Source organism: Nycticebus coucang, chromosome 6 (genome assembly GCF_027406575.1).
Source record: "Nycticebus coucang isolate mNycCou1 chromosome 6, mNycCou1.pri, whole genome shotgun sequence".
NCBI classification, from domain to species: Eukaryota; Metazoa; Chordata; class Mammalia; order Primates; family Lorisidae; genus Nycticebus; species Nycticebus coucang.
This window is the reverse complement of record NC_069785.1, coordinates 122,083,335-122,096,959: the sequence shown is the minus strand read 5'-3', so window position 1 is coordinate 122,096,959 and position 13,625 is coordinate 122,083,335. Positions and strand designations below refer to the sequence as shown.

The window sequence follows — 13,625 nt, the reverse complement described above, 5'->3', positions numbered from 1 at the left end:
TCCCGTCCCCAGCACAGGCAGCTAAATGCTCCAGATGTGGCTTTTCTCCAAGGTGCACCCCCTCCGCAGTGAATATGTCTCCTGAAAAACCAAAGCTGCTCAGTCCCCTCTCAGCAAGCAGCCCGCAGAGCAGAAGGCACTGACATCTCCCCAGCCGCTTCCTTATTTTTTTTAAGAAGAATATTTTGCATCATAAACCCTTTGATGAAGAAAGGGAGAGAGAGCCCTTAATGAAATATGTTAATCTGGGTAAGCCAGGCTCATATGAAAGGGAATATTAAAAGAGACAATATTCACCAAAGCCAGCTCTCTGAGAGAGCTGAAAAGGAAAGAGAAGAAAATAGGGCCCCTGATGTCAGCTTTTCAGGGTCAGGAGGTGGCAGTGATCAAGTTCAGAAAATCAGCTCGAAACCTCCAGATTTGACTTGGATGCATTAGCCTAGGAGGGTTGTGGTGAGAGCTATTTTGTGCTAACATCAAAGATGATTTAGGAACACAAGGTCAAATGCACCTGCATACTACTAGCAAAAGTAAGAAAAAAGGGGCTGCTCCTTGAAATGCCTCCTGCTTTCCTGTGATTGGCAGCTGAGTGAGGCAAGGAGAACATGGTGACTCCAAAAAGTCCAAAGTAAAGAACAAAAGAAGTAGCTCTGATTTCAAACCAATAATAGATTTTAAGTGCCCAGCGCATGTGAAGTGGAGCAGGGGACCAAAGTCTTAGACGTGGCTCCTGCCTTCAGGGAGGCTAGAATTTCCTTGGGCAGCTGCCACGGAAACACTGAGCCCGTGCGAGCAGATGCCACAGTCTAAGAGGGGCTGTGCACACTGTTAGAACTCAAAGGAGAAGGATGGAGAACAGGGAGGCTGGAAAGGTGAGCATGAGCCCGATGTTGCAGGGCCTGATTCAGGTTAGGAAATGGTGCCTTTATCCTAAAAGCAAGGAAGAATTATTAAAGAGTTTTATGCAAGGGAATGACAATATCAGATTTGTGTCTGGGGAAGACCACCTTCAGGACCAAGATAGAGAGAAGCCAGCCTAGGAGAGAAGTTCAGTCACATTTGTAGAAGGGACGATGGCCATGGGGTGGAGAACAGTTGGAAGATGAAGGACATGAAGCAGACGCTGTGGGCCAGTGAGAGCGTCACTTCCTTGGTCCAAGTGAGGGCTGACAGTGGCTGGGCCTGGGGTGGAGATAGAGATGGAGAGAAATGAGGAGTTTTGAGAGCTATGTGGGACACAAAAGCTATCAGACCTGTAGGGGGGAAGAGTCAAGAATAACACCTACACGTCTGACACTCTTGGTGACGGTGGTGCCACAACAGAAGCCAGGGGGAAGCTGGGTTGACAGGGTGTATGGTCAGGAGTTCTGTCTTGGACAGGTTGAGTTTGAGCTACTTGGAAACATCCGAGAGGAGAGTCATCAAGTACATGGTTGGCTTTAAGGTCAAGAGCTGGAAGAAGAGGTCCAGGCTGAATACTAATCTGGGAGTTATCTGTGTGGAGATGGGAATAGAAGGCATGGGTGGTAAAGTAAGTACGGACGGAGAGAAGGAGCACCTCGGAGGGAGCCTCAAAAAACTTTAACCATTAACGGTGGGGAGGAGGAGAAGGCACCTCCAGAGAGGCCGAGAAAAACCAACTCAAGAAATAAATGAAGGGCTTGTACCCTCAATGAATCCCCAACAATAAAAAAAAAAGAAATAAAGAATAGAAAAGAAAAAAGAAAGAAAGAAATGAAGGGCGGTGCCTGTGGCTCAAGGAGTAGGGCGCTGGCCCCATATATCGGAGGTGGCGGGTTCAAACTCAGCCCCAGCCAAAAACTGCAAAAAAAAAAAAAAAAAAAGAGAGAGATAAGTGAAAAAAGCCAGTGTTTTATTAGGCAGTCCAGGGAAGAGTGTTTCATGAAGGGAGAACACACCTGACAGGCCAAGTAGGAAATCGGGTTTGGTGGCAGGGAGGTCATCTAGACAGTGGACGTGTGGCAGTGGTGTCCCGGGAGGGCAGGAAGAGTAAGTGGTGAGTCTTTCAATCACCCAGCATGCACCCGGCACAGCACAGGTGCGTGGTAAATATCAGTGCTGCTTCTCCTCGGCCCCTCTGTTTCCAGACACACTGCCTGGGTCTCTCCCTTCTGCCTGCACTCAGCAAACATGAATGCTCCGACTTGTGCTAACTCCCACTCTGCCACAAACACAGGCAAATCCAAGGTGGTTTGTGAGAGAGCCCCAGCTCCCAGGGTGCCACAGAGAGAAGTGAGCACCTGCCTCCACGTAGGGAGCCCGTTCTGTCCCAAAGCCACAGGGAGCCTGCCTATTTGCAATTCTGGCTTAACCTGTCAGCTACAGAGTGACCCTCCAAGTGGTTGGGGTGTTTTATAAGACAAGGAAAAAATGATGTGTTGCTGTGCATCAACAGCCTGCCATTTTGTTCCTTTGGCTCATGAAAGCAAAGAATTAAATGCAAACTACAGATGGGGAGCTGGGCCAGGGTCCTGCACAGATGCTGAGGCTGCACAGCGAAAACTAGTGTTTTCAAAAGAATCAAGACCCCAGTTAGCCAGAATCCAGGGGATTGGGATAGTGTCTTCTGGTAAACCGATTCTCCTGATTTATCAGGCATTAGCTTGAAAAAAAATTTTTTTTCTTCAAAATCTTTCTAGAATGTGCTGGCCTGCTGTCCTCATTCAGGAATTAAGCTGTAGTGAATACAGTTTAATCTTTTCTACTGAGAATTTTTCAGGATACTGTACAGTGGATTTAAGAGGCATAGAAAATTAGACTGAATAGTGACATCCGGACATACCCTGGGAACATTTTTAAGGCCTACTATCAGCTGGTTTCCTTGTGCTTTGCCTTTTTTTTTTCTTTTGAAAAAAGAAAAAGTGATTTGGTTGAGAATTCCGGGTTTGGAAGGTCCTGGCTGAGGCGCTGCTGTACCTGCACCCCCTCCCATTTTTCTCTGCATCCCCTAGTGGGTGCACTGCAAAAATATATCCACAGAATGACTGGATTCCTCTGGAAACACAGGGTGCTTAGAGTCGAATTATCCCTGAATGGTGCTTAGCTGGTATTTTCCACATTCTACAAGGTTGCTAAACGTTAGCCCTGAGATGGACTCCCATTCCCTCTGGGTAAATCATGAAGTTGTTAATGTCTTTGTTGGTCCTTGGCCCTAACAGCTCAGAGCCCAATCTCCTGCTGGTGAAGGGACGAGGATAGGTGTGGCTTGGGGACTCTGGTACTTGGTCCGTCCACCAACCCTCACATGTAACACTCAAGTTCACCACCTCACAAATACACAGTAAAAGAAACACAGAAGGCACAAATGGAGAGAAGGAAAAAGGGGGGAAGACTTGGCTTCCTCCTTTGCACAGGGACCCATGGGTGGATGGGGTATCTTATAGTTAGAACAGGTCACTGATGTGATGAAAGACCCAGGAAGAAGGGTCCTGACCAGTCAGATCCTCAGGGATGGCTAGCAAATGGTGATCTTGGTGGGGGACCCTGGGAAACCTCTCATTTAACCCCTATCTGAAGTGTAAGCTCATAAGCTGGTCAGTGGTGGAAGGTCAGGCTTCTTCCAATCTGGAGCATCAAGGGATGGACCCCTTACCCTCTGTGACATTATTAAAGCCTGTACCCTCTTTCTTCCGTTTGGGCAGGCTGGACCCTGTGGGCATTTGAGTTGAGATTGGGATGGACTGGAGCTTGAGCCTGGGTAGAGGTCCTGGAGTTTGGCTGGCTGTGCTGTGACATGGGTGTCTTCTCTCCAGATTCCTGGGACTTTAAGCAGTCCACACGTAACATCTCCCCCACCATCAACCAGGCCAACATCGTGGACCTGCACCCTGCATCTGTGTACAGCATCCGCATGTACTCCTTCAACAAGATTGGCCGCAGCGAACCCAGCAAGGAGCTCACCGTCAGCACTGAGGAGGCTGGTGAGGACTGCCTGGCCTCCCCTACCCATGACCTTGGGAACCAGGACCTCAGGGGCCCTCACCAACCCTGTCTATTGGCACTGAGCTTGCAATTATAAGAAAGGAAGAGAGAGATCCCAAAGTATTTGTGTCTGCCTCTGGATCTCTGGAGGCTGTTCTGTCTGACCCTTATCCAGGTGGGGGTCTAGATACTGGGCTTTGGGGAGCTGTCCATGGTCCTGCCCCAATCCTCTCGTCACAGGCTGTCTGGAAAAGACACATCTGCAAAGAATGGAGTACTAGTCCCTGGACCATTTTCTGCAACCTTTGTCATGGAGTTTCCTTGGAAGTTTAAACAAGATTTCTCTTGCTATATTTTCTTTTGTTTGTTATTGTGAAATATACGATAATGCAAAACCATACATATAATGTATATATACAGCTTTACAATCATTAAGTAATAACTAGCATAACCAACATTCCTTATCAACTCTCAGCATGCCAGGGGTCCTTCAAATACCCCTTCCTGAAGTAACCCCATCCCTCCCCTGAAGTAACCAGGACGCTGACCTCTGTGCTACTAGTTTTCTTGCTTTTCTTTTTTATACTGTGCCCACAATGTGCGTGCAGAAAGCCCTATAATTTCATTTGGCCTGTTTTTCAATAGATTCATAAAATTACACTTCATATATTCTTCTGTGTCTTGCTTGTTTTGGTCAATATTATTTTTGCAGGCATCATCCTGTCATGGGTATAGCTATATCATTGTGCACTTTCCATGCTGAATGCTATTCTGTTATGTGGCTGGATTATAGTCTGTCCACTGTGAATGGACACAGGGATTGGTTATAGTGTGGGGCTACACCAAACTACTGCAGTGGCCATTCTTGTGTTTATATGCTAGTGCCCAGGTTCATGGGTTTCTTTAGGAGACATAAGCAGTTGTCTAATTACAGAGTCATCAGACAAGCATATAATTCTACCTTTAACAAAAAAGTGCCAGAATGTTTTGCAAAGTATTGTACCAGTTTGCTCTCTTGTGATCAGTGGATGAGAATTCCTGCTGCTAGAAGGATTTCCTTGCCTGAAGCAAACACTTGATACCACCAAACTTTACAAAAACCTTTGGCCGTCCTAGTGGCTGTAGGGTAGTACACATCATTGTTAACTTTATTTTCAGCAAATTATAGAGAATGAAGAGAAAATTGAAACCCTATGATAATGTCAGAGGAACTCAAAGTTTCTCTGCTACCCACATCTGAGTTTTTCTGCCCAGGAGTCCTCTAGCTCTGGAGGAAGGGGTGAGAACACAGACTTGACTCGAAATGTTGCTTCTTCCCCCTCTCCTCAGCTCCTGATGGGCCCCCCATGGATGTCACCTTGCAACCAGTGACTTCACAGAGCATCCAAGTAACCTGGAAGGTAAGTGAGGTTGGAAGCACCTCCCTGAAATGCCTTCTTGCCTCCTCCCTCCTCAAGCTAAGAATGAAGGCCCCAGCAGGCTTGCTAGTCTCTGGTTACATATAATGCCCTTGCCTGTTTTTCACTAAACCCAGTGAGGTTTGAGGCATATAAGGAAAACGGCATAAAGGATAGGTCCCCCTGCCAACCCCCACTCCCCTCTCTGCCCTGGCTCACTAATGGAGCCTGTGCCTGGAGTGGGATGAAGAATCCGGCAGTGCCAAGAAGGGAAGATTGTTCTTCACTACACTGGCCCATTCTCCAAACCCCACATGTTGTAATCAGGTTGGAATTAGATTCAAGTTTGTGCAAAGTTCCTCCTCTCTAACAGCAGGATGAAAATACCTGCCCTTCCTTCCTCTGAAAGTGGGAGAGATGCAGAGAAAAGAAACCAGAGTGTGCTGCATTCATTTCTAAGCGGCAGAGACCTATAAGATCTAGGGAGTGGCTGAAACATCTGTCACTTAAGGAAAATCTTAGAGGAGATTCCACAGCTAGGCAGGGAAACAGAGCAGAACAACCTTGAGCAGAACTAAGCATGCTTTCATGGGTCGCTCTGGCCTACTGCCATATCCCTCCCTGGGCCCAGAAGGGCTGACAATCCAGAAGCTTCCTATAGCACTGCATCCTCCAGTCTCCATGTGCTTTCCCGTACACTGACTTGACTGATCCTCTCCTCTTCCCTGGGGGTGGCTGGAGGAGATATTCTCATCCCTATCAGAGGAGACCACAGCTGGGGGATCAACTGCCCACAGTCATTCAAGTAGAGAGGAGTCAGGCTTCGATGCAGTCTAGAGCCCCAGACCGTCTTCCCTCCACAGCCCATTGCATGGGCTTCTGGAGCAGAGAACATTCTTCCTGCCCATCCAATGTTCTTCCTGAAGGTTTCCCATCTCAACAATGGGACTTGGGGTGAGCTTTCCCGTCTTCATTAGGAATCAATTGTCCAAGGTCATTTTCTGACCCTAACTTCTAATAGGAAAAGCCCAGGTACTTCAGAAGGGAAGACTTAAGAAGAAAGGAGATTCAGTGATGTTTTCCTGAGAAGACAATATTCTCTTTCTCTCTCTCTCTCTCTCTCACACACACACACACACACACACACACACACACACGCCAGCAGCAACAGCAGCAGCCTGGTTCCAACCACTAGGAAAGTGAGGCAGGGGCTGGACAATTGATCCTTCCTGGGGACCCCAGCCTACCTAGTAAATATCTGGAGCCATGGTCCCCCTCCAAGATTCAGAGCTGGGCTCCTGAGCTCTTCTCAGAAAGTGGGGTGAAGCCTGGGGCCCAATCCCCAAGTCTTGCTGGTGTCCTGGCTCTGGACAGGTTTCCTAGGATTACTCCCAGGGACCTAGGAGGTGCAGGCAGGGAAATGACTAAGTATGTAAAGTACTGAGACATTTATCTACACAGCTCTGACCCAGAGGTTGATAAAAATTTAGAATCAGATTTATTTCTCCAAAGTCTTGTCATGAAAAATAAAATTGATTAGAAAGTTAGAACTTCAGAATGAACCAGCCAGTCAATAAATTTTGGGCTAACTTCTCAGGGGATTTTTTTTTTTAACGCTGAGAAACAGATTAATGAAAAATAAAGATTCACTTGAAGATAAGTCACTTCATTTTAAGAGTCTTTCTGCGAGATGGATCACCCCTGCTTTATGACATAAATTTGCAATCAGCCCTATTGATTTCTTAATGCTTCAGAGAAATATTAAGATTAATTTAAATCTTGAGTGTGTCTGTTGGGGGAGATAGGGGAGGAGAGAGAAAGATAGGAGAAAAGAAAAATGGAGAGGAGGGAGGAAGGATCTGTTGAGATTTGTATAAATATGGAATATTATATTATCATTATCAGACGTGTATGTATCGGGTATGCCTGGACGCCTGTCCAGGTCTTGGTCAGTATCTGTTGATGGGTAACGTGCACAGATGTGTATCATGGTGTAGAGAGCCCTGGGAAGTAGATAGGTGTGCCATTGCATAATGATGTTTATACCAACGTGCCTGGGGATGGATATGTGTACATGTAATGTGAGATTAGCTATCAGACGAGGGTATCAGGCCCTTAAAGAGCTGTTCGTGTCAATCGTAGGTGTCTGTGTGTGTGTGTGAGTGTGTGCAGACCCAAATACAGAAATGTGCCCACTTATAGATAAACAAGTGGGACTGCCCATGTGCAAAGAAAAACATTATTCAGGCAACAACAAAAAGTCAAGTCAATTAAACACACGCACGCACACCTATTGAGTGAGTTCAAAACAATTATGTTAAATTAAAAACTTCATTTTATTGAGTTAACGGTGAGTTTAGAAATGCAGTTCATTTAAAACATTCATCAACTAAAAACAAAAATAACCAGGAAGGCTGTTTTACTAACTTAATTGTTTTTGATCTTACTATTTCTTAGTACAATAAAAGGTGTGCTTTTAAATTAACTTCATTGTTTTTAAAACCCGGATTCAAGCTGGTTTTAAATGCACTGGGGTGGGTGTTCTGTCTCAATTTATAGATGGGCAGGCCCGGTCGTTAAAGGAGCCAGCTTCTATCTGGGAGTCTAAATGTGTCTGGGGGCAGGGAGGAGGTGTGCGGGTGAGGCTGTTTGCTTTGATGGCTCTGAACCTGTGTGTTCCTGGTTCTGGGCGTGAGTAACCAAGATTGCGTGTGTATGAGTGTGGTCATGGGTGAGCATGGCATGCATCAGTACTTAGTCTGTTTTCTCTCTCAGGACATCCATTTATGTGTGTGTGTGTGTGCGGGCGCACGTATGTATGTGTCTCTGTGTGTGGCTGGGTGTATTCCAGTGTTCAAAATTGGAATGAGAGTATATTTTCCAGCTGCACATGAAGGTGGCTTTAGTTTTAGTGAAATACACATAACATGAAATTGACCATTTTCACCATGTTTAAATGTGCAGTGGAGTGGCAGGAAGCCACTCACAATGTTGTGTTCCTGGAACTTTTTCATCACCCCAAACTGAAACTCTGTAACCCATAAAACATGAACTGCCCATGTCCCCTCCTCCCAGCTCCTGGAAATCTCTATTCTACCTTCTGTCTCTGTGAATTTGCCTGTTCTAGGTATAAGTAGAATCATCCGATATCTATCCTCTTAGGTTCTGGTTTATTTCACCTTCCATCCGTCTTCAAGGTTCATTCGAGTTGTAACATAGTCAGAATTTGATTCTTTTGGTGGCGCCTGTAGCTCAGTGGGTAGGGTGCCAGCCACATACACCCAAGCTGGTAGGTTCGGGCCCGGCCAAGGACAGCTAAATAACAAGGACAACTGCGACAACAACAACAAAAAAAAAATAGCCAAGGCGTTGTGGCGGGTGCCTGTAGTCTCAGCTACTTGGGAGGCTGAAGCAAGAGAATTTCTTAAGCCCAAGAGTTTGAGGTTGCTGTGAGCTGTGATGCCACAGCACTCTACCCAGGGTGACAGCTTAAGACTCTGTCTCAAAAAAAAAAAAAAGAATTTTGTTCTTTTCATGGCTGAATAATATTTTATGTCTGGCTATTTCATATTTTGTTTATCCATTTATTTCTTGATGGACATTTGAGTTGCTTCCACCTTTGGCTATTCTCAATAATGCTGCTGTGAACATGGGTATACGGGTATCTGTTAAAGTCCCTGAGTTCAATTCTTTTGGGGCATATGCCTAGGAGTAGAACTGGTGGATGATCTGATAATTCTGTTTAACTTTTTGAGAAACCACCAAAATGTTTTCCACACTGGCTGCACCACCTTACAATCCCACCAGCAATGTGCAAGGGTTCTGATTTCTGCACATCTTCAATAACACTTATTTTCTGTTATTTTTCTAATAGCCATTCTAATGGATGTGAAGTGGTGACTCAGGACTGTTTTTATGCAAATTAGTTGTTCACCTTCCTCTCCATCTGATTACTTCGTGCCTGATGCTCTGTATTTCCCAAGCCCCAGGGCCCGTGCCAGTGACATTCCTGGTCATTCACTCAGCCATTCATACCCAGTGAGGGCCTGCCATGCTGGGCCCTCCTCGAGACACTGAGGGTACAGCAGTACCCAAAGCAGACAATGCTTCTTGTCCTCGTGGTGATTACATTCTAACAAGGTCAAGTTAGGTGGTCAAGTGCATAAGTAAAAAATGTGGAATGTCAGATGATGCTAAGTTCTGTGGTGGAAAATAAACCTGAAAGAGAAATGGAGAGCTGGAGAGAGGCAGGGAGCAATCTTATGTAAAGAGCTAAGGAAGGCTTCGTTAAGAAGGGAGTGTCCTGGGAGGTGCCTGTGGCTCAAAGGAGTAGGGCACTGGCCCCATGTACCGGAGGTGGTGGGTTCAAACCCAGTCCTGGCCAAAAAGAGAAAACTGCAAAAAAAAAAAAAAATAAAGAAGGGGGTGTCCCAATAAGGATGCACAGGGCAAGGAGGTGAACAGCATTCACCTGGGAACCACCTTCCCAGCGTCCTGGGAAGCAGTGACCCGGGATGTGGGTACGCCTGGTGTGAACATCACTAGCCAGTGTGCTGTAGTGTCGGAGACTTTGACTTTTGGTCTGAGCAAGATGGGGGCCTTTAAAGGGTTGAGAGCAGAGGAGTGGCATGAGCTGACGTTGGTCTTCACAGCATCATCTCACAGCTCACCTGTGTCTTTGTCCCCGCCCCTCCCCTGTGCTCACAGGCGCCCAAGAAGGAGCTGCAGAACGGCGTCATCCGGGGCTACCAGATCGGCTACAGGGAGAACAGCCCTGGCAGCAATGGGCAATACAGCATTGTGGAGATGAAGGCCACCGGGGACAGTGAGGTCTACACCCTGGACAACCTCAAGAAGTTTGCCCAGTATGGGGTGGTGGTCCAGGCCTTCAATAGGGCTGGCACAGGGCCCTCATCCAGCGAGATCAATGCCACCACCCTGGAGGATGGTGAGGGCTCCCACAGCAGGGAGGGGGGTAGAGACCCCAGCCAGGACCACCAAGGAGGGCCTGTGGGTCCTTCTGCTTGTGTCCGGGCCCCATCTTGGTGTGGGTCCACACAGGCTCCCTGGGTCTCCTCCATCGCCTCTTGACCTTTGGATCCTCAGGGGATGTTTGGTGAACTCAGCACCCAGGCCTCTTAGTCCATCGGCTTTCTGTCCCTCACCCGTGGATGCCCTGCCCCTCGGTCCATCTGTTGACCTGTTGGCCTATCTGAGCACTTGTCTGTCCGCCTGTGTCTCTCCACCCACGCTTCTCCCCTGCCTTTTCTTCCTGCCTTCTCCTAGCATCCTAACCCATCTCTCTGACCCAAGCTCTTTCCTCTATTTCTTCTACACCTGCTTCCTGTTTCTCCTCCTTGACAGCTTCTTGGAGAAAGGGCAGAAGCCAAGTTACCTTTGTATCCTAGGCTGGAACCTGTCCACCATCTGTTTTAAGGACCCAAGATGAGGCTGGAGTTAAGAAATCCTATCACCCATGTGGCAGAGGATTTAGAACCCGATTATTTAAAACTTCATTCTTTGATGACTAGAGAAGACCCCACACTCTGATTAGTAAATTAAGGGGCCCAATCGATCTAGGGGGAGAGAGTTAGGAGCAAGCAGGAACATGCCCCCTGCCCAAGTACAAAGAAGATGCCAGCTGGTCTGAGCCTTCGCCAGGTCAAAGAGGAGAGGTGGCCAGGCTGGTCACAATGCCCCAGAGACCAGAATGTAGATGGAGACCTTCTTCCAAGTTTCCTTCTTGATGCCCCAACCCAAAATGAGGGTCTGAGATTAAAACCCTCCATAGAGTCTGAGCCTGCCCACTCTGCCCCCAACAGAGGGACCACCTGCCCCAGAGAACAGGAGCCATTGCCCCTGCACATCAGGATACCAAACATTCCACCATTAGAGAGTCATTCCTTTAGATGAAACAATGCCCCCCGCCCCCCACCTCATCCCTTCTGAAAATGTAGCACCCAGCGGGAAGAGGGGTTAGGACACATCAGGTCAGGAACACCAGAGGGTAGGTTAGCAATTAGCTCATACAGGCACTGCCTAACCTTGGCTATAAATTGGAATTATCCAGAGAGCCTTCAAAATACTGATGCCCAGGCTTCATCCCCAGAAATTCTCATCTCATTTCTTTGGGGCACAGGCTGGGCTTTGAGATGGAGTAGACGTCAATAGCCCTGGAGCTCTGGGCACCTGAGGGAAAGAGAGAATAGAAATGAGGGGGGGGGGGCGGTGCCTGTGGCTCAGTCGGTAAAGGCGCCGGCCCCATACACCGAGGGTGGCGGGTTCAAACCCAGCCCCGGCTGAACTGCAACCAAAAAATAGCCGGGCGTTGTGGCGGGCGCCTGTAGTCCCAGCTACTGGGGAGGCTGAAGCAAGAGAATCGCTTAAGCCCAGGAGTTGGAGGTTGCTGTGAGCTGTGTGAGGCCACGGCACTCTACTGAGGGCCATAAAGTGAGACTCTGTCTCTACAAAAAAAAAAAAAGAAAAGAAAGAAATGAGGGGAAAGGCGTGTGGAGAGCAGAGAGGCACAGAGAAGCCCAAACCCCTAGCCCCGTCCCCAGCCATGACCCCCCAGTCCCCTCAGCTTCCCTAGCCTGAGATGCTGGCCGTAGGCCTGGCTGGGTTGAGGAAAATCAGTTTGTCACTGTTTAGTACCAGTGGTATTAATTCAGGCAGCACCTAACACCAAACCTGAGTGTACATCGGCATCTCCTGGAAGGTCTGTTAAATGCTGACTGCTGGGCCCCAGCCCTAGGGCTTCTGCTTCTGCAGATCTGAGGTAGGGGCCAAGAATTTATAGACCCAGCTAGCTACTCAGGAGGCTAAGGTGGGAGGATCACTTGAACTTGGCCAGAAGTTCAAGGCCAGCCTGGGCAACATAGCAAGACCCCATTTCTTTAAAAAAAACATTTCTAGGCCAGGAGTGGTGACCTGTAATCCTAGCACTCTGGGAGGCTGAGGCAGGAGGATTTCTTGAACTCAGGAGTTCAAAACCAGCCTGAGCAAGAGCAAGACCCCATCTCTACTAAAAATAGAAAAATTAGCCAGGTGTGGTGGTGGGTGTCTGTAGTCCCAGCTCCTCAGGAGACTGAGGCAGGAGGATTGCTTGAACTCAGGAGTCTGATGTTGCTGTGAGCTAGGCTGACACCGTGGTTTTCTAGCCTAGGTAACAGAGTGAGACTCTGTCTCCAAAAGAAAAAAACATTCTAGTAAGTTCCCAGATAATGCCAACTAACACTGCTGGTCTAGGCAGCACTTTAGAGAGCCACAGCACCAACAGCTCTGTCCCCTAAGGAGGGAGTCCAGGCTTGTAGAGGTTAAGTAACCCGTCTAGAACCGCCTAGCTATTAAATAACAGAGTCTGATGAAATCCAGGCCAGACTCTGAGTCCCATACTCGCCCTCCTTCACCCCGTGGGGTTCCCCTTTTGCTTGGGAGCAAGGCAGGATGTGTTGGTGCGAGGCACGTCCAGGGGAACAGTTGCCCCAGCCCAGGCCAGCCCGTCCAACCTAACACTAAGCTCTGTCCCCAGGGCCACACCAGGGCAGTCAGGCCACCTGCCTTTGTCAGAGCACCACCTGCCTTGCCTTGTTGGGGTGGGGGGAGGCCTGGAATTTCCAACAGGGAGAGATCAGCATGGCTGTGGAGTCATTTTCAAAACAAAGGAGGAGAGGGGGGAAGAAAGTTTCCAGCAGTATTTGCTCAGCAGTTTTTCATACTTAATTAAGGCCCTCGTTAGCCTGTCAGATCCTGATCATTTCCTGGCAATATCAGCACTCCTCCTGGGGTATTCAAAGGCCCCTGCTTTAGCAATAGTGTCTTTTCCATAATTATATTACCTTCATTTTGTTCGAACAGGCTATCTGTATTAGTTTATTACACTGGGTCCCTAATTACATGGTGCTTGTATTTTTACACCTAAGTAATATGAAACAATAATCATTCTCAAAGAGGATCGTTAGGATGATGTATTATCATTTAAATGCTCATAAAAATTAGAGTTGCCTCTTGTGGGGCAACGGGATCTAATTACCTTCCATCCAGCCTGTGCCTCTTTCTCCCATTCAGAGCACAGCAGACTCAGTCTTTTGCTTTGTCCCTGGCTCCTCAAAAGCCAGCAGGAAGTGCCACCAAAGTTCTCCCTAGCTGAGGTGTTCCCACTGTCTATCATCTCAGAAAGGGCAAGCTGGCCCAGGCCAACCCAGAAGAGTGGGCCTCAGGTTAAGTACAAAGGTAGCTCTCAGAGGGAGAGTCTCTTAGAGGGTTAGAGACTGTACACTGGTCCCA

At 47.8% G+C, this 13,625-nt stretch overlaps 1 protein-coding gene across 3 annotated transcripts in view; it reads left to right on the top strand.

Annotated features, from left to right (window-relative positions):
• Positions 1 to 13,625, top strand: part of DSCAML1 (DS cell adhesion molecule like 1) — a 346,450-nt gene that overhangs the window by 302,568 nt on the left and 30,257 nt on the right. For all 3 annotated transcript variants that reach the window (XR_008380577.1, XR_008380576.1, XM_053593394.1), the window contains exons 15-17: positions 3,774 to 3,941; positions 5,272 to 5,342; positions 10,047 to 10,287. Coding sequence is in view for 1 of the 3 variants with exons in the window: in XM_053593394.1 (XP_053449369.1) it covers positions 3,774 to 3,941; positions 5,272 to 5,342; positions 10,047 to 10,287 (480 nt within the window). In the remaining 2 variants the exon portion in view is untranslated. The remainder of the gene's footprint in view (positions 1 to 3,773; positions 3,942 to 5,271; positions 5,343 to 10,046; positions 10,288 to 13,625) is intronic.